Raw genomic sequence first — 21,242 nt, forward strand, 5'->3', positions numbered from 1 at the left:
CCCATTATGTTTTTACTGTAATTTTTACTGGTGTTAGCCGCCCTGAGCCTGGCTCTGGCTGGGGAGAGCGGGGTATAAATAAAAATTATTATTATTATTTACAGGTAGGTAGCTGTGTTGGTCTTCCATAGTCGAAACGAAATAAAAAAATTCCTTCCAGTAGCACCTTAGTGACCAACCAAGTTTGTTATTGGTATGAGTTTTCGTGTGCATGCACAGTTCTTGCTGCTTGTTGTTGCATTAGCAGCACCAAAGTGGAGGTCCTGGGCTGCACCCTCTCGGCCTCTCTGATGTGTCATAGAATCATAGAATCATAGAATTGGAAGAGACCACAAGGGCCATCGAGTCCAACCCCCTGCCAAGCAGGAAACACCATCAGAGCACTCCTGACATATGGTTGTCAAGCCTCTGCTTAAAGACCTCCAAAGAAGGAGACTCCACCACACTCCTTGGCAACAAATTCCACTGTCAAACAGCTCTCACTGTCAGGAAGTTCTTCCTAATGTTTAGGTGGAATCTTCTTTCTTGTAGTTTGGAGCCATTGCTCCGTGTCCGCTTCTCTGGAGCAGCAGAAAACAACCTTTCTGTGAATGTGTTCCAAAGGACATTTGACACCAGTTTGGCTGCAGGAGTTTGGCTGGAAGCAGGCGTGCAAGGCGCCATCCAACCCCCTTAGGGACTCGACCCTGGATTTGTGTTGGGTTCACTCCTGAGCCTTTCCTTCCCTTAAAGATATCCCGCAAGGCAGCAAAGGTTTAGGAGTTTTCCTTCTCCCAGATGGGCTGTCTTCCCAGGTTGATGAGCCCCATTGGCCTCTTCACTTCCAGGCACAAAAACTGGGTTGCTTCTAACATTATCAGGGGGGAAAACAACGCTGTCCAGGGTTGAAAGGTTGCGGAGAGAATAACTGGGTGCACTCTTCCCACCTTGGATCAAATCTATGCTTCCAGGTGCCATAAGAAAGCTGCAGAGATAGCGCAGGATAGTGCGCACCCCGGAAATGATCTCTTTCAGCTTCTTGCCTTCCCCGCCTCAGACGCAAGGCAGCTTGCACAAATTAAAACAACGCAGATAAAACGCAGAAAGCATAGAAAAGATTGCAGTCAAAAAAGCAATTGAACTCTAATGGAGTTAAAATAATATAACCCCCCCCCCCAAATTTATTAAAATACAGATAATAAAAACAGGGCAGCGCTGTTAAGAGACCTTCCCTTAATGATACAGTCAGTTCCCAAAGGCCTGTCGGAATAAGACTGTCTTCACCTGCAAAGAAGGAGCCAGTCTAGCTTCTCTAAGAAAGGAGTTCCAAAGTTCCTTGGAAGAAGCCACCACAGAGAAGGCCCTCTCCCGTGTCGCAGCCAAGCAGACTATAAGGGTGGGTGGGACTGGGAAAAAACAATGCTGCCCAGGGTTGTCAAGACTGCGGAGAGAATAATTGGGCGCACTCTTCCCACCTTGGATCAAATCTATGCTTCCAGGTGCCATAAGAAAGCTGCAGAGATAGCGCAGGATAGTGCGCACCCCGGAAATGATCTCTTTCAGCTTCTGCCTTCTGGAAGAAGGTCCAGGGTTATAAAGACTAGGACTAGCCCCCTGAGAAACAGTTTCTACCCAAATGCGATTTGGGTTTTAAACGCAGTGTAAGGAGTCTCTATGGGAGTATATTGTATTTAAAAATGGGGTATCACAGTTTTTAGGGGCTAACCAGGCTGGGATAGTTGGGATAGCTGGCTTGTTGGTTTGTGAATGTTTGATGTAGATTTTTAAATATCGTAGTTCTGTATGGGACAATGACAATAAGGATTACCGTATCTCATCGTATACATGTCAGGTGATAAAGGCCAGGGTAAAGAGCTGTGTCTTCAGCTTTCACCAAAAGCTGGAGAGTGATGGTGTCGGCTACAGTGAGGGGGGAAAGTATTTGATCTCCTGCTAAATTTGCCCGTTTGCCCTCTGACGAAGAAATGACCAGTCCATACTTTTAATGGTAGGTTTATTGTAGCTGTGAGAGACAGAATAACAGGAAAACCCCCAGAAACCCAGAAGACAGAGAATGCCCATTCCTGGCCATCGGCACCCTGAACTTCTGAGCACAGCGGAACTGCCAAGAGGGCCCCTTCTGCTGAACTTAACACCCAAGAGGATCTCTAGGTTGGTGAAGGCTGCACTGAACCATGTGGGACTTCCCCTCCCCTCTTCCACAAAATCTGTTCTTTCCCCAACCCTCTGGAGCAGATATTACAATAATAATAATAATAATTTATTATTTATACCCCACCCATCTAGCTGAGTTTCCCCAGCTACTCTAGGCGGCTCCCAATCGAGTGTTAAAAACAATACAGCATTAAATATTAAAAACTTCCCTAAGCAGGGCTGCCTTCAGATGTCTTTTAAAGATAAGATAGCTGCTTATTTTCTTCACATCTGAAGGAAGGGCGTTCCACAGGGCGGGCGCCACTACCGAGAAGGCCCTCTGCTTGGTTCCCTGTAACCTCACTTCTTGCAATGAGGGAACCGCCAGAAGGCCCTCAGAGCTGGACCTCAGTGTCTGGGCTGAACAAATGGAGGTGGAGACGCTCCTTCAGGTATACAGGACTGAGGCCATTTAGGGCATGAAAGGTCAGCCCCAACACTTTGAATTGTGCTCAGAAACATACTGGGAGCCAATGCAGATCTCTCAGGACCGGTGTTATGTGGTCCCAGCAGCCACTCCCAGTCACCAGTCTAGCTGCCGTATTCTGGATTAATTGCAGTTTCTTGGTCACCTTCAAAGTTAGCCCCACGTAGAGAGCATGGCAGTAGTCCAAGCGAGAGATAGCTAGAGCATGCACCACTCTGGCGAGACAGTCTGCAGGCAGGTAGGGTCTCATCCTGCGTTCCAGGTGGAGCTGGTAGACAGCTGCCCTGGACACAGAATTGACCTGCGCCTCCTTGGACAGCTGTGAGTCCAAAATGACTCCCAGGCTGCGCACCTGATCCTTCAGGGGCATAGTTACCCCATTCAGGACCAGGGAGTCCTCCACACCTGCCTGCCTTCTGTCCCCCGAAAACAGTACTTCTGTCTTGTCAGGATTCAACCTCAACCTTTTAACCACCAACCATCCTCCAACTGCCTCCAGGCACTCACACAGATTGTGGGATGTGGGGGCAAGTATAAGGGCATGGAGAGGATGGTGGAAGTCCTTGCACTAACTAACAGTCAGTATCTTGGTTTGTACGTCCAAAATGAAAAAATAGACCTGCGGAGTACGTTTAATTCTTCTGCGGAACAGGATGTACGAAGCAGCCTCGGCAAACGTAGGGGCATCTTTTTCAAAAAGAAAAATGCCCAAGAAGATACCCTCCCTCTCCACAGCCTTTCCATGAGATCGAATTTCAAAACGTTCTCCGAAGCCACAGCCATCTGCTGGTGAGATGGGCTGCCAGCCTGTCCGTCAGCAAAAGCTGTCTGCTTACAGGGCGCCAAGATGATGGGGGATTTGTATTGTAATCAGGCGGTTCTGAATGCAGATCCGTCACAATTGTCGTAAACACAATTTGCCAACCATATGCTGCGAACCCAACTGTTACAACGAGCGTCGGCCTTGCCAGTTGTGACACGTCTCCTGTTTGGGGCCTCTGTGTTTTTTGGACCGTAATATTAACCGCCTTGGCTTAAAGTAGCAGAGACCTCACTTATATATATATATCTCTTCTGCATCCCTTCCCAACCCCCAACCCCTGTCTCTAATCCACAGATACTCTGAGCGAAGCCTTACAAAGTGTATTGGCATAACTATAGAGACCCGGCCGGATTACTGCCTGAAACGGCACTTGAGCGATATGTTGTCATACGGCTGCACAAGGCTGGAGATTGGCGTGCAGAGTGTCTATGAAGATGTGGCCAGAGACACCAACAGGTAAGGAGAGGGGGCTTTCAAAGGAGACATCCTTGCTCCTTCTCGCTGAACTTGAGATCGGGTAGCAGGGTCTACCAAAAGCTTTTTAATACTCACATCAGTGTGATACCCAGGCAGAACACAGTTCAAAGGCACAGCAAATGCTACACATGGCTGCACCAGTGATCCCACAAAAAATCATAGACTAGGAAGGGGTCCCAAGGGTCATCCAGTCCAGCCCCCATCAATGCAGGAGTCACAGCTAAAGAATCCCTGACAGATGGCCATCCAAGCTCTGCTTGGAAACTTCCAATGAAGGAGAGTCCACAGCTGTTACCCTCAGAAAGTTCTTTATTTTTATTTTTCATTCATTACATACATCTCAGATTCTTAACATTTATTATATAGTCCTCCCTCCCCTCCAGGGCTTCCCCCAACTTCCGCTTCTGGTTTGTTTCTCTTTTCACCCACTTTGCTATCTCCTAACAGAAAAGGTTGTTAATAACATAACATCAAGCCTAAAAACATAAAAGTAAATACACCATAATATTTCACTATTTTCTAAACATTTTCTAATAATAAGAATGTGAATGTTAATTTAAACCCTGCCATCAAGTCTATTGACTTTCTTTGTTTCTGCAAATATAATATAAATGGTTCCCATTCTTTTTCAAAGTCACTATTGTCTTTTTCTCTTTATCTGTCATTTTTGCCAGTTCTGCATAGTTCATCAACTTCTCTTGCCATTGTTCTGTAGTTGGTATTTCTCCAGTCTTCCAATTTTGTGCAATCAACACTCTTGCTACTGTAGTGGCATACATAAATAAAGTCCTCATTTCTTTTGGTATGTCTTAGCCTAAAATATCTCGCAAAAAGGCTTCTGGTTTTTTTACAAAAGTTATTTTCAACCTTTTCTTCAATTCATTGTATATCATTTCCCAGTAGGCTTTTACCTTTTTACAATCCCACCACATATGATAAAACGTACTGTCAGAGCTGCCTCTAGGTCCCAGCTCACAGAGGACCAACGCTAGGCTGTCGTAATGTACAAAAGTCTTTATTGAAGTTCAATTTCCATTTCAAAGCTGCAGCGCGCAGCCCTACATCTTAAACCCTAGATCGGCGAAGTCCCGTCTGAGTCTCCTCCCCTCTGACACCAGTTTAAGATCCTAGCCCTGCTCCACCTTTTACGCTGCTCTCTCCTCCTCTGGGTCCTCCTGCCCGCTGGGGCATTGCCCTTTCTGGACTCTTCCGACGCTGAGTCGCTTAGCTCCTCCCCCTGCCTCCTGCGGGCTTTAGGACCTGGTTCCCAATCCTCATTCTCTGCTGTCCCGCGCTCCTGTACAATTGAACTTGCCTCTCGCGCCAACCCAGTGACCTTTCTCCTAACCGTTACACTACTTCGGTCACTGCTTCCCTCTTCCGGGATACTGGCCGGATCTGACCTCCCCTCCGTTGTCCGACTTTCTGATGGAGGCGTGGTCAGCCCTGCCTCGTCTTCTCTCCCTGGTGGGGAATGCACTGGCCCCGATACTTGGGACTCTTCCCCCCCACTCTGCTCCGGTGGGGAAGCTGGTCCTGATCTCCAACCACTGCTCTGGGAGTCCCCGCTGCCCCCTTGCTCCTGGGGCGTTCCCCTTGGGAACCCCCTACCCCTGGCCACCGGCGCCCCCCTCTGTGAATCTTCCGATTCGCTGGAGAGGCTCATGGAATCCCTCGGTCCACTGTCCTCTTCTCCTACGCTCCCCTCGGATTCTTCCCCTTCGCTCTCCATCTCCTCTCTTCCCTGTGCCTCTGCTCCTGAGCCCCTGACACGTACCTTCTGTTTCATATCTCCAACACTCTTTCTTTTCGTTTTTATACATTTTTGCAAATTTAACCAGTGATAGATACAGCGGTGCCCCGCAAGACGAATGCCTCGCAAGACGGAAAACTCGCTAGACGAAAGAGTTTTCCGTCTTGGAGGTGCTTCGCAAAACGAATTTCCTATGGGCTTGCTTCGCAAGACGAAAATGTCTTGCGAGTTCCTGCGGGTTTCCCCCCCCCCCTTTCCCCCCCTTTTTCTATGCCGCTAAGCCGCTTATCTGCTAAGCCGATAAGCCGCTAAAAGCCGCTAAACCGCTAATAGCGCTAATCTGCTAAGCCGCTAATGGGCTTGCTTCGCAAGACGAAAAAACCGCTAGACGAAGAGACTCGCGGAACGGATTAATTTCGTCTTGCGAGGCACCACTGTAGAAAGTTCTTTTTAAGGTTTAGCCAGAATCTCCTTTCTTGTAACTTGAAGCCATTGCTTCGGGTCCTACCCTTTGGAACAGCAGGATAGAAGCTTCCATGTGAACAACCTTCCAGATATCTCTCTAACCTGAAAAACCCAAATATTGCAACCTTTCCTCATAACAGGAGCTGGTCCAGCCACATGATGATTTTGGTTGTCCTTTTCTGAAGCTTTTTCCGCCACAGAGTCCCAAAGAGTAAAGGAAATAAGGATTATAAAACGTACACAGGAAGGCGTTAGTCATAATAATACTGAATTAATTAACGATAAGGTAGTTTGATTTTTTTTTGCTGCACATTGACCAAATTCCTGGGCTAAAACTCTCCACGGAATAGCAACGGACAAGATTAGTTCTGCAACACCACGGAGGGTGGAATTGGCATTTGTCCGCCTCGTCCTTTGTATTCCAGGAAGATGCAGTTCAGAAAAATGGAAGCGGATTTGTTCACCTTCTCAGAGTCCAAGAAAGAGATAAAGTGTGTTTGATGAAGTGGAAACCTTCCCTCCTCTTGGAGAATAGCCTGTTGATGGGGAAAGAAAGGATTCCTTGCTAGAAAAGCTGATTGAGTGGGCCAAAGGGAGCATTGAACAAGGAGCTCACCCCTAGCGACGGAACTGGCCCACATTGTGTGCCTCAAGCTATGAGGCAGGGGTGGAGAACCTCAGCCCCAGGGATCAGATGCGGCCCTCCAGGCATCTCTTTCCGGCCCCAGGCTGCCCCCTGCCCCCGTCCCTGCTCAGGCGCTTTTGCCAGGAAATGACATGCGGGACGTGTAAAGATGCACACAGGTGAATTCTGGAACTCTGTCCCAAAGGTGGCACTGGTGGGCACCAACATAGAGGATTGGGCAAATTATTGGAGGATGACAGGTTTGTCTGTGCCCTGAGTAGGCAAACTAAGGCCCGTCCGGGGGCTGGATCCGGCCCAGTTGCCTTCTAAATCCGGCCCATGGATGGTCCAGGAACCAGCATGTTTTTACATGAGTAGAATGTGTGCTTTTATTTAAAATGCACCTCTGGGTTATTTGTGGGGCATAGGAATTCATTCTTCTTTTTCCCCAAAATATAGTCCGGCCCCCCACAAGGTCTGAGGGACAGTGGACCGGCCCCCTGCTGAAAAAGTTTGCTGACCCCTGGTCTATGACCATGAGTCTACTGCAGCTTCCAGCAACTGGTGTTCTGGATCATTGCGGCTTCCAATTGTGTAGGTAGATCATAGCCATTATGGTTTCGGGGAACTCAGTAGAGTTAAATTCTGTCAATGGAGCAGTATTACAGTGAGAAGGACAAAGGCTTTCATTTCCACCAGCGGGGAATGGAACAATCCCCATCACCCACACATGTCCATCCGGGGGGGGGGGGTATGAAAGGCCTTCACCCAGTGACTGACACACCATCTCTCAGTTGTGCTGTTAGTCCCCTAACTCTCCCCTCAAGCTTACCCCCCTGCCGCTGGTTCCCTCAACCAGTGGGCATAGCTGTCATCTTTTTCCTTTTTTTAAGGGAAATTCCCTTATTCCGAATAGGATTCCTCGCAGGCAAAGGAAAAAGTTGACAGCTATGCCAGTGGGATGTTTAGCCTCACACTCTTCTTGCCCTGATGGGACAACCCCCTTCAAAAGGAGAATAATTTTTCTTTATGTAAATTTAAGCGAGTTTATGGGTTTCATTTTGTTTATTTATTGCATTTATATGCCCCCTTTTCCTCCAAAGAGCTCAACATGGTTCCCTTCCTCCCCATTTTACTCCCACAACAATCCTGTGAGGTATGTTGGCCTGAGGGACAGCAACCTTAATCCTATGTTGCTTTGTGACTGAGTGGGGATTCGAACCCTGGTCTCCCTCCCAGGTCCTAGCCTAACACTCCCAACTGTTAAATCACACAGGATTTAGTTTGGATATTTCCACTGAAGAGCGTATTTTTATTTATGAAGCTGCCGTGCCTTTTCTGCCTACGCAAGATTGCCGAATAACAACTTGGTCATAATTCAGGCATATAAAATGCAGCACCTTTGAAAAACCAGTTAAGCGTGGAAATATTGAGAAATGGCAAGGCATAAAATGGAAACGGGAAGAATATACAGAGCTGAAGAGAACGTCTTAAGGGAGAACTCGGGGAAGGTGGGCCGGGACAGCTTTGATAAGCCCCTCAAGTTGTTGACAGCAGGTAGAAGTCTCTCCTGACCCATGTTGTTGTTGTTTAGTCATGTCCAACTCTTCGTGACCCCCTGGACCAGAGCATGACAGGCACTCCTATCTTCCACTGCCTCCCGCAGTTTGGTCAAACTCATGCTGGTAGCTTCAAGAGCACTGTCCCACCATCTCATCCTCTGCCATCCCCTTCTCCTTGTGCCCTCCATCTTTCCTAACATCAGGGTCTTTTCCAGGGAGTCTTCTCTTCTCATGAGGTGGCCAAAGTATTGGAGCCTCAGCTTCAGGATCTGTCCTTCCCGTGAGCACTCAGGGCTGATTTCCTTCAGAATGGAGAGGTTGGATCTTCTTGCAGTCCATGGGACTCTCAAGAGTCTCCTCCAGCACCAGAATTCAAAAGCATCAATTCTTCGGCGATCAGCCTTCTTTATGGTCCAGCTCTAGCTCTCTCCAATAATAAAAACCTCAAGGTTAGATTACTCCTTCACATTATACGTGGGGCTGCCTCTGAAGACAGCTAGGAAACTTCAGCTGGTACAGAATTCAGCGACCAGGTTGCTCACCGGGGCAAGACAGTTCAATGATGGCCCAATTGCACCAGCAGCCAGTTAATTTCCAGGCCCAACTCAAAGTGCTTTTTTTAAAAAACCTATAAAGCCTTAAATGGCTCAGTACCGCAATACCCCCAAAGACTGCTTCTCCCCATATGAACTGACCTGGATCCTGTGATCATTATTCTTTGTGACTCCCTCTGCAAGAGGTCTGGAGGGTGGCAACATGAGATCTCCACTTCCCCACCTGGGCTTTTCTCTATCTGCCGCTTTCATGTTTGGACTGGGTGTCCATCAATATGCAGATGATACCCAGCTCTACCTCTCTTTCAAATCAGAACCAGTGAAGGCAGTGAAGGTCCTGTGTGAGTGTCTGGAGGCGGTTGGAGGATGGATGGCGGCTAATGGATTGAGGTTGAATCCTGACAAGATAGAAGTACTGTTTTGGGAGGACAGGGGGTGGGCTGGTGCAGAGGACTCCCTGATTCTGAATGGGGTAACTGTGCCCCTGAAGGACCAGGTGCACAGCCTGGGAGTCATTTTGGACTCAAAGCTGTCCATGGAGGCGCAGGTCAATTCTGGGTCCAGGGCAGCTGTTTATCAGCTCCATCTGGTACGTAGGCTGAGACCCTCCCTGCCCACGGACTGTCTTGCCATGCTCTGGTTATCTCCCACTTGGGGTACCGCAATGCGCTCTGGGTGGGGCTACCTTTGAAGGTGACCAGGAAACTACAACTAATCCAGAATGTGACAGCTAGACTGGTGACTGGGGGCGACTGCCAAGACCACATAACACCGGTCTTGAAAGACCTACATTGGCTCCCAGTACGTTTCCGAGAACAATTCAAAGTGTTGGTGTTGACCTTTAAAGCCCTAAACAGCCTCAGTCCAGTACTCCTGAAGGAGCGTCTCCACCCCCATCGTTCAGCCTGGACACTGAGGTCCAGCTCCAAGGGCCTTCTGGTGGTTCCCTCATTGTGAGAAGTAAGGTTACAGGGGACCAGGCAGAGGGCCTTCTCAGTAGTGGCACCTGCCCTGTGGAACGCCCTCCCATCAGATGTCAAAGAGATAAACAACTACCTGACATTTAGAAGACATCTGAAGGCAGCCCTATTCAGGGAAGTTTTTAGTTTGTGACAGTTTAATGTATTTTTAATCTTTATTGGAAGCCACCCAGAGTGGCTGGGGAAACCCAGCTAGATGCGCGGGGTACAAATAATATATCATCATCATCATCATCATCTCCACTTCCCCATCTTATTCCCGGGCCTTTATCTATCTACCGCTTTCATATGACTCCAGTCACTGACCCTCACCCCTTGTGGTTCGGCCCACTGACCATCACTGGGCAGCCCCATGCCTGCAGCGTGCCTGGCTTCTCTCTCCTCATCCCCAAACACACCCTCAGGGTGGGTAGAATCTTCTTGGCCTGCCTCCTTGGGCTAATTCGCACATGTCACCTATACCAAATCACCAGCAAATGAGTGTTAATAATTAGTCTTAGAGAGAAGAAGCCTCAGCTCAGAAGGGTAAGGAGCAAACGAGCTCACATCCTTTTTCTTTCCCTGTTATTCTGGCACCCGTCATTGCTGCTAAGATTTTTCTTCATTTCTGCCCACACCGTATCCAGCTTTGTCTCCCACCACCACCACAGAAACTCGCTCTCAGGACAGGTGGGGTCAGTGGCAGCCAATTCACACTGTCCTGCCTGCGCCAAATTGCTGCTAAGTCTGTCCAAAGAAACAGATGCCTTGTGCAGGATCTGAAGCTGCGAAGGGCAAAGGGAGCAAGATGTTTGCGACTCACTTTTGTGCCTTTGATGGCCAGGCTTCTGGCACCTCTGCCGTTGTGAAAAAGGCGTTTCTTGAAAAGCCTCTGTTCCTGCCTTTGTTTACTTAACAAGCTGTGCACTTACCCATTTTGTGAGTGTTTCCATTTGAATGCCTTCCCCTTTCCTTTTTTTAAACGCCCCTGAGGCTGCAGGCACCAACGAGTGAGCAGAGAACTTTGCTCAGGAAGACACAGTCATTTCCAAGCGCTGCATTGTCCCATGAATTGCTTGCGTATTGTAATAATACAGTAGGGAAGGGTAATAGCTCAGTGGTGGAACATCTAGCGTAAGGCAGTTTCCTATTTTTATTTTTAAAAACCCTCTTGCATCACAATCATTGCCCTCTGGAAGGTTCAGAATATGGGGAGCAAACAACTCCAGGTGGAAAGATGTTGTTGATGGTCTCCGTCTGGCTCAAGAGACAATGGAGAGTGCCTCCAGGGGTGAATTCAAGCCGCTGGAGAATCGCATCACCTGCTGTGGCTGCAGAGACCTGTATCTCATGACTGCTGCCTCCCACATTGTTTCTGCTGCATTAGCAACACTGAAGTGACCTCCCCAGGGTGCAAGCCGGGCAGTGTGGATGGCTCCCCAGACGGCAAGCCCCCCCCCAACTTGGCCTCACTGATAGGGTCTAAAGGAATTATTTTTATTTATGTTTATCTAAAAATAATTCTGAACCTCTTTGTGTACAGAACCTCTCTTAAGTGGTGTACTGAAATATAGGATTTAGACCTTCAAAATACCTCCTTTAAAGTGAGTTCCAAAAGTGTCCCCTAGCACAGAAAAAGAACACACATTTGGTAAGTTAAAAATGGTTTACAGTGGTACCTCAGGTTACATACGCTTCAGGTTACAGACTACGCTAACCCAGAAATAGTACCTCGGGTTAAGAACTTTGCTTCAGGATGAGAACAGAAATTGTGCTCCGGTGGCGCGGCGGCAGCAGGAGGCCCCATTAGCTAAAGTGGTGCTTAAAGGTTAAGGACAGTTTCAGGTTAAGAACGGATCTCTGGAACGAATTAAGTTCTTAACCCGAGGTACCACTGTATTTACAAACTCTCCAAATGTCAGATTCTTGTGCTTTTCCATGCAGCATTCAGAAAAATTGCGCAGGAGGTAAAACTTGGTTTAGTTCCAAAGTGGTGGAAGTGTTTAAATTATTTGTATGGGAACTCAAGAGTAGCTTGTGAGAGCCATGCGGTCTAAACTGGAGCAGCCACCTCAGGCCTCCTCACATGGTGAGCTTGTCAGGTAGACGGAGAGAGAACATTCCCCGCAAGGTATAGGGAAGTGGACATAGCTAAGTCTAGCAGAGCAACTTAGTAAAAGGTAAAGGGACCCCTGACCATTGTCAGCTTCGCCTTTGAGCCAGTGCCACTGACTGGGCTCAACCTCTCAGCCCCGACTGGGCCAGGCGAGCTGGAAAGCACTTCCTTCCATGCAGGAAGCAGGTCTAAGTGCTGTGGACTCACAACTCAGAGCTGTGAGCACCAAACTCACTTCCAGTAGTCAGCGGAGCACAACAGAGCATGAACCACACGAACGACAGCTTCTGTAGAATAACTTATTTTATTCTCTACAGCTACTACACAAACTAACTACAGACTAAATGGAGACGCTGGACTGCACTGCGTGTTACAGCCGCATGAGCAGCGACCTTATCTATACACAGATAACACTCAGACTCCCTTTTTGAAGTCAGGCTGCAGCAGAATAAGTACAGCGGTGCCCCGCAAGACGAATGCCTCGCAAGACGGAAAACCCGCTAGACGAAAGGGTTTTCCGTTTTGGAGGTGCTTCGCAAAACGAATTTCCTATGGGCTTGCTTCGCAAGACGAAAATGTCTTGCGAGTTCCTGCGGGTTTTTTTTCCTTCCTCCCCCCTTTTTCTAAGCCGCTAAGCCGCTTAACAGCTGATCCGCTAAGCCCCTTATCAGCTGATCCGCTAAGCCGCTAAGCCACTTAACAGCTGATCCGCTAAGCCGCTTATCAGCTGATCCGCTAAGCCGCTTAACAGCTGATCCGCTAAGCCGCTTATCAGCTGATCCGCTAAGCCTCTAAGCCTCTAATAGCGCTAATCCACTAAGCCGCTAATGGGTTTGCTTCGCAAGACGAAAAAACCGCAAGACGAAGAGACTCGCGGAACGGATTCTTTTCGTCTTGCGAGGCACCACTGTAATGAGCAAAATCTGCCCCCTCCTTTCTGAAACATCAGCAGATTCTTGCAATGGGAGGGGTGAAATATCTTCAACCATTAGGTTCAGTCGTGACCGACTCTGAGGTTGCGCTGCTCTTCTCGCTTTATTGGCCAAGGGAGCCGGCGTACAGCCAGCATGTGGCCAGCATGACTAAGCCGCTCCTGGCGAACCAGAGCAGCGCATGGAAACGCCGTTTACCTTCCCGCCGGAGCAGTACCTATTTATCTACTTGCACTTTGATGTGCTTTCGAACTGCTAGGTTGGCAGGAGCAGGGACTGAGCAACGGGAGCTCACCCCATCTATGGTAATTCACTCCTTCATGCGTTAATTAGGCTTAAGCACATTGGTTCTATGAGGCTGGCTATCCTACAGAATTTGGGGTAGGTGGGAATTGTAACAATGCAAATGGGAGACAGCCTTTCTGTTCATTCTGCAAAGCCTGCCAAGGCATTTTATCCGTGGGGCAATGATGATGCTTCAGTCGTTCAAGAAAATGAAAGCCTTTAGGGTGTGAAGTTTGGTATCTGTTTGCTTTCAAATGGTGCAAAATACAAGTCCCAGCTGTTCAGTTTTGGTTAGAGTGTTCTGCTTCTGTTCATGGCTTTATATAGATATGAATTGGGGGGGGGGGTGGAGAATGAGAAGCCAGGTCCCTGCTCCCAAGATGCCAACAAATCTTTAAAAATACATAGAGGAGAAAACTGTTGGAGGCAGGAGCGGAACCTGTGGCTTCATTTATGTGGTGCCTCGGGCTTAAGACTTGCTTATAGTACAGAAGAACATTAAGAAGAGTCTTTGCTGGATCAGCCCCAAAAAGAAAAGCGATGCTTCTGTATCCCAGTTGTTGTGCTCGAATTCTGCTTACTGGTTTCCCATAGGCATCTGAATGGCCACTGTTTGGCTTTTTCTTTTTAGAGCTTTGGCGGGCACACCAGTGCTGCCCGCTAGTACCGTATTTTTCACACCATAGGACGCACCGGACAATAGGACGCACCTTGTTTTAGAGGGGGGAGAACAAGAAAAAAAATTCTCCCCCTCTGCCCAGCGCCCCTTCAGCGAAGCAGCAGGAGGCGCTGCGCAGAGAGGGGGAGAATTTCCCCCCTCTTGTTTTCCCGCTCTAAAACAAGGTGCCGTTTAAGGTGTGTTCAGGCGGCTACCTTGGAAGCCTGGAGAGCGAGAGGGGTCAGTGCGCACCGACCCCTCTCGCTCTCCAGGCTTCAGGTTCCTTTCGACCTGCTCTTTGGGGCTGGCGGGGGGAAGCCCACCACCAGCCCCAAAGAGCAGGTCAGGGAGCAGCGGAAAGGCGCAGCGGAGAGGCTGCTGCCATAGTCGCGTCACCTCTCCAGCTGGGAGAGGGTCGCGGGGCAATGGCTTCTTTAGCCCCTGACGCGCTCTCCCATCTGGAGAGGTAGCGCGCGGCTAAAGAGGATCCTGCCATAGCCGCGCGTCACCTCTCCAGCCGGGAGAGGGTCGTGGGGCTATGGCTCCTGCAGGGCTCCCCGCGCTGCGGATGTCTGCCCGGCGCGAGGGGCGCTCTGCTTCAGGGCGCCCTTCGCGCCGGGCGGCAGGCTGCTATCCGCAGCGTGGGGAGCCCTGCCGGGAACTCCCACAGGGCTGCCTAGGCTGCGAGTGTGTTCCCAAAGCGCCGGGCGCTCTGATTTCAGCGCGCCCGGCGCTCCGGGAAGCAGGCTGCTATCCTCTATAGAGGCTCCTTCCATAGCCGCGCGTCACCTCTCCAGCTGGGAGAGGGTAGGGGGGCTATGGCGTCTTCGCTCCATAGGACGCACACACATTTCCCCTTCATTTTTGAAGGGGAAAAAGTGCGTCCTATAGAGTGAAAAATACGGTAATTTTTTGTTGCCGCAGCCGCCCTTAGATTGGTTTGGTTGCTGTGAGTCTGCCTCTCAGTCCGAAGCAGGCTGACTGGGAAGCTAGCGATGGTGAAGCTGAAGTAGGGGGTGGAATACAAAGGCTACCTCGTCTCCGTCGATGGCTACATGAACATGCAGCTTGCAAATACAAAATAATATATTGACGGTGCATTCTCTGGACACCTTGGTGAAGTTCTGATAAGGTGCAATGTTGTTGTTGTTTAGTGGTTTAGTCGTGTCCGCCTCTTCGTGACCCCCTGGACCAGAGCACACCAGGCACTCCTGTCTCCCACTGCCTCCCACAGTTTGGTCAAACTCATGCTGGTAGCTTCGAGAACACTGTCCAACCATCTCGTCCTCTGTCGTCCCCTTCTCCTTGTGCCCTCCATCTTTCCCAACATCAGGGTCTTCTCCAGGGAGTCTTCTCTTCTCATGAGGTGGCCAAAGTCTTGGAGCCTCAGCTTCACGATCTGTCCTTCCCGTGAGCACTCAGGGCTGGTTTCCTTCAGAATGGAGAGGTTGGATCTTCTTGCAGCCCATGGGACTCTCAAGAGTCTCCTCCAGCGCCAGAATTCAAAAGCAACCATTCTTCAGCGATCAGCCTTCTTTATGGTCCAGCTCTCACTTCCATACATCACTACTGGGAAAACCAGAGCTTTAACTATACGGACCTTTGTTGGCAAGGTGATATCTCTGCTTTTTAAGATGCTGTCTAGGTTTGTCATTGCTTTACTCCCAAGAAGCAGGCGTCTTTTAATTTCGTGACTGCTGTCCCCATCTGCAGTGATCATGGAGCCCAAGAAAGTAAAATCTCTCACTGCCTCCATTTCTTCCCCTTCTGTTTCCCAGGAGGTGATGGGACTAGTGGCCATGATCTTAGTTTGTTAGATGTTGAGCTTCAGACCATATTTTGCGCTCTCCTCTTTCTGAATTTCTGAATTCCGGCTTGGGATTCATCCAGTCCAGCCTTTCGCATGATGAATTCTGCAAATAAGTTAAATAAGCAATAATGTCCTTTATATTAGGGGTGTGGAAGAAGATGAAGAAATGAGAGAATAACTATTTTTTGGGGAAAGTTGTTGTTGTTTTTTAACTGTGCTAAGAAATTTAGTTGTCCGGTTTTGCTTTTTAAAGGTTTTGTCAAGTGACATTTTTTAATGGCCCAAAAAAAATAAACATTGTCATTGAAGCAAAATTACCACTATGGAAGAAAAAAATAAAAAAGAAATGGATGGCCACTGTGAGAACAGGATGCTGGACTAGATGGGCCATTGGCCTGATCCAGCGGGCTCTTTTTATGTTCTTATGAGATGCTTGCTTCTGTGTGTGCCCCCACGTTTCTAACGCCCATTTCCTCCCCTCTCCCCCCCAGGGGCCATACGGTGAAGGCTGTGTGCGAATCATTCCACCTAGCCAAAGACGCCGGGTTCAAAGTGGTGGCACACATGATGCCAGACCTGCCCAACATGGGACTCGAGAGAGACATCGACCAGTTTGTGGTAAGAGCGGCTCAAGGCATGGGTTGCTTCTGTTTGAACTCGTTTTGGCTGCTGTTCCGTTGGCCTCTTATTGTGGTCCTTTCTCGGGGATTTAGGGAAGACACAGTTCAGAGTCAAGGTTGAAGGGCTGAAAGGGTAACCAAGGTCCCTTCCCCATGAACCCCCAGATTCCCCTTTCTATCAGGAACCTGGCTAACTTGCAATAATCATAATAAATTGTATTTATATCCCACCCTCCCCGGCCAGAGCCGGGCTCAGGGCAGCTAACACCAGTAAAATCACAGTAAAAACATAATGGGGGGGGGATTAATTTAAAATGTGGGTTAAAATGCAATTTAAAATGCAGTCTCATTTTAAAAGTAGCCCATAAATCAAAACCGTAAGGGGAGGGAAACAGAAGGGTCAGACTGAGTCCATACCAAAGGCCAGGCGGAACAGCTCTGTCTTGCAGGCCCTGCGGAAAGATGTCAAGTCCCGCAGGGCCCCAGTCTCTTGTGACAGAGCGTTCCACCAAGTCGGGGCCAGTACTGAAAAGGCCCTGGCCCTAGCTGAGACCAATCTAACCACCTTGCAACCTGGGACCTCCAAAGTGTTGTCATTTGTGGACCTTGAGGTCCTCCGCGGGGCATACCAGGAGAGGCGGTCCCGTAGGTACGAGGGTCCTAGGCCGCATGGGGCTTTAAAGGTCAAAACCAGCACCTTAAACCTGACCCTGTACTCCACCGGGAGCCAGTGCAACTGGAAAAGCTACAGTGTAGACACTGATCCCAGTTCAGGCAAAAAGTCCATGTTCAAGGAGGTACCATGAACATTTGAAGAGCCTGGGTGCTGGATCAAGCCGAAGGGGCCCCATCTAGTGGCCAGCCAGATTCTCCAAAGGGAAACCCACAAGCAGGGCACCCTCTTCACTTGCGATTTCCATCAACTGATACCCAGAATCATTGCTACATTTGTCCATGCAGGCAGGGCACATCCTTGATGGGCAGCAACCAATGCTGTTCTGACATGGAGGGAAGCTGAACATTAGCTGAAGCAGGCTCAGGTTCAGAGACAAGAGTGGTGGAGTAGTACTGGGGCCTAAACAAATGCAATATAACAATCGCCTGTTGTTGTCCTCCGTCTGTCTCGAGAGACAATGGAGTGTGCCTCTGGGGGTGAAGTCAAACTGCTGTGCCAGCAGAACCAAAGTCACCTCTCCAGGGTGCAAGCCTGGGCAGTGTGTCTGGAGGTCCTGGGCTGGCCAGATGACAAGACCCCCCTCTCAGCCTCGCTGATGTGTTCCAAAGGAAAGCAGAACAGGACATTTGGCACCAGTTTGGCTGCAGGAGTTACCGGAAGGAGGCATACAAGGTGCCATCCAACCGCCTTAGGGACTCCACTCTGGATTTGCGTAGAGTTTCCTCCTGAGCCTTTTCTTCTCCCAAAGATACCCCATAAGGCAGCAGAATTTTAGGGTCAGAGTTTCCCATCTCATAGATGGGTTACTAGATTAGATTCCACCTAAACATTAGGAAACATACAGGAAACATACAAACATACGTGAAACATACAGGAAATTGAATGCCGATTTCCAAAGAATAGCAAGGAGAGACAAGAAGACCTTCTTAAACAAGCAATGCAAAGAAATAGAGGAAAGCAATAGAATGGGAAGAACCAGAGATCTGTTCAAGAAAATTGGAGATATGAAAGGAACATTTCGTACAAAGATTTCCATAATAAAGGACAAAAGTGGAAAGGACCTAACAGAAGCAGAAGACATCAAGAAGAGGTGGCAAGAATACACAGAGGAATTATACCAGAAAGAAACGGATGTCTCATATACCCCAGGTAGTGTGGTTGCTGACCTTGAGCCAGACATCCTGGAGAGTGAAGTCAAATGGGCCTTAGAAAGCACTGCAAATAACAAGGCCAGTGGAAGTGATGGTATTCCAGCTGAACTATTTAAAATTTTAAAAGATGATGCTGTTAAGGTGCTACACTCAATATGCCAGCAAGTTTGGAAAACTCAGCAGTGGCCAGAAGATTGGAGAAGATCAGTCTACATCCCAATCCCAAAGAAGGGCAGTGCCAAAGAATGCTCCAACTATCGCACAATTGCACTAATTTCTCACGCTAGCAAGGTTATGCTTAAAATTCTACAAGGAAGGCTCAAGCAGTATGTGGACCGAGAACTCCCAGAAGTGCAAGCTGGATTTAGAAGAGGCAGAGGAACCAGAGACCAAATTGCAAACATGCGCTGGATTATGGAGAAAGCTAGAGAGTTCCAGAAAGACATTTACTTCTGCTTCATTGACTATGCAAAAGCCTTTGACTGTGTCGACCATGGCAAACTATGGCAAGTTCTTAAAGAAATGGGAGTGCCTGATCACCTCATCTGTCTCCTGAGAAATCTCTATGTGGGACAAGAAGCTACAGTTAGAACTGGATATGGAACAACTGACTGGTTCAAAATTGGGAAAGGAGTACGACAAGGCTGCATTTTGTCTCCCTGCTTATTTAACTTATATGCAGAATTCATCATGCGAAAGGCTGGGCTGGATGAATCCCTAGCTGGAATTAAGATTGCCGGAAGAAATATCAACAACCTCAGATATGCAGATGACACAACCTTGATGGCAGAAAGTGAGGAGGAATTAAAGAACCTTTTATTGAGGGTGAAAGAGGTGAGTGCAAAATATGGTCTGAAGCTCAACATCAAAAAAACGAAGATCATGGCTACTGGTCCCATCACCTCCTGGGAAACAGAAGGGGAAGAAATGGAGGCAGTGAGAGATTTTACTTTCTTGGGCTCCATGATCACTGCAGATGGTGACAGCAGCCACGAAATTAAAAGACGCCTGCTTCTTGGGAGAAGGGCAATGACAGGCCTAGACAGCATCTTGAGAAGTAGAGACATCACCTTGCCAACAAAGGTCCGTATAGTTAAAGCTATGGTTTTCCCAGTAGTGATGTATGGAAGTGAGAGCTGGACCATAAAGAAGGCTGATCGCCGAAGAATTGATGCTTTTGAATTCTGGTGCTGGAGGAGACTCTTGAGAGTCCCATGGACTGCAAGAAGATCAAACCTCTCCATTCTGAAGGAAATCAGCCCTGAGTGCTCACTGGAAGGACAGATTGTGAAGCTGAGGCTCCAGTACTTTGGCCACCTCATGAGAAGAGAAGACTCCCTGGAGAAGACCCTGATGTTGGGAAAGATGGAGGGCACAAGGAGAAGGGGGCGACAGAGGACGAGATGGTTGGATAGTGTTTTCGAGGTTACCAGCATGAGTCTGACCAAGCTGCGGGGGGCAGTGGAGGACAGGAGTGCCTGGCGTTCTCTGGTCCATGGGGTCACGAAGAGTCGGACACGACTAAACGACTAAACAACAACAAACATTAGGAAGAACTTCCTGACAGTAAGAGCTGTTCAACAGTGGAATTTGCTGCCAAGGAGTGTGGTGGAGTCTCCTTCTTTGGAGGTCTTTAAGCAGAGGCTTGACAACCATACGTCAGGAGTGCTCTGATGGTGTTTCCTGCTTGGCAGGGGGTTGGACTCAATGGCCCTTGTGGTCTCTTCCAACTCTATCATTCTATGATTCTACCTTCCCAGGTTGACGAGCCCCATCTGCCCCTAATATTAAAAAAATAAAACAGTATCATAAGAACATACTGGAGAGTATTATACAAAAAAAGAGAGATAAGAGCAGGGATTAAGTAAAAACAAGATCCAAACTTTATGAGTCAGGGAAACCATGGGCAAAAGAGGTTGTTTGTTTGCTTGCTTGTTGCATTTATATCTCTCCTTCTTCTCCAGTGAGCTCAAGGTGGCACTTATGGTTCTTCTCCTCCTCCTTATTTAATCCTCACAATAACCCTGTGAGGAAGTTAGGCTGTGAGGCTGCAGCTGGCCCAAGGTTACCCAGACAGCTTTGTGGCCAACTGGGGGCTTGAACCTTGGTCTCCCAGGTCCTAGTCCGTTACTCTAACCTCTACACCACAGAGGTTGTATCATTAGAAGTCCTTTGAAACCACCAATGGGTGCTGCATAGATATTTTTTATCTATGTCATTTTAAATTGTTAATGATATTAATGTTGTATTTTTAGTTTCAGATTTTATGATTTATGTGGAAATTGTTTTCCATTTGGTTTTGCATCTTTTGATGTGTTTTATTTGTTGTTTATGACTTTTGTTCTGTTGGTAATTATGTAAATCTTGTCATGTTGTAAGCCGCCTTGAGCATAGTTTCAAGTATGGAAAGGCGGCATACAAATAAAATGAGAAGATTCTCCCGGAGGACCTTACGGTCTTCAAACAAGAACATCCTGAAGGTCCTGTGCCACAGGGAGGTTAGGCTGGCCTCAGCCAGAGCCAGGGCTTTTTCGGCCGTGGCCCCGATCTGGTGGAACGCTCTGTGCCAAGAGACTAGGGCCCTGTGGGACTTGACATCTTTCCGCAGGGTCTGCAAGACAGAGCTGTTCCACCAGGCCTTTGGCCAAGGCACAGTCTGACTCCCTCCTTTGGTAATCCTCATAGAACTCTAGTCCAATGGTTGCCATTAATTTGATTTGAACTGATTTTATAATGAAATGATTTTAGAATGTTGTGTTATTTTACTGTTGTTAGCTGCTCTGAGCCCGGCTTCGGCTGGGGAGGGGGGATATAAATAAAATTATTATTATTATTATTATTATTATTATTATTATTATTATGCTTCCCATATGGCAGAGGGAAGGGCATTCCAGAATGCCAGGGGCGATGCTCTGTAGGGTGCAGAACTGCAAGTAATATTTCCCCAGGTAATCTAAGCCAGAAAGGTGGCACTGTGGGTTAAACCACAGAGCCTAGGACTTGCCAATCGGAAGGTTGGTGGTTCGAATCCCCACGACGGGGTGAGCTCCCGTTGCTCAGTCCCTGCTCCTGCCAACCTAACAATTCGAAAGCACGTCAAAGTGCATGTAGATAAATAGGTACTGCTCCGGCGGGAAGGTAAATGGCATTTCCGTG

General features: G+C 48.3%; 1 protein-coding gene across 1 annotated transcript in view; it reads left to right on the plus strand.

Annotated features, from left to right (window-relative positions):
- ELP3 (elongator acetyltransferase complex subunit 3) overlaps positions 1-21,242 on the plus strand; it is a 125,158-nt gene that overhangs the window by 38,545 nt on the left and 65,371 nt on the right. Inside the window, exons 8-9 of the mRNA XM_079968755.1 lie at positions 3,738-3,899; positions 16,131-16,257. Coding sequence (XP_079824881.1) covers positions 3,738-3,899; positions 16,131-16,257 — 289 coding nt within the window. The remainder of the gene's footprint in view (positions 1-3,737; positions 3,900-16,130; positions 16,258-21,242) is intronic.

The sequence above is a fragment of the Podarcis cretensis genome (genome assembly GCF_951804945.1).
Source record: "Podarcis cretensis genome assembly, chromosome: 3".
Classification (NCBI taxonomy): domain Eukaryota; kingdom Metazoa; phylum Chordata; class Lepidosauria; order Squamata; family Lacertidae; genus Podarcis; species Podarcis cretensis.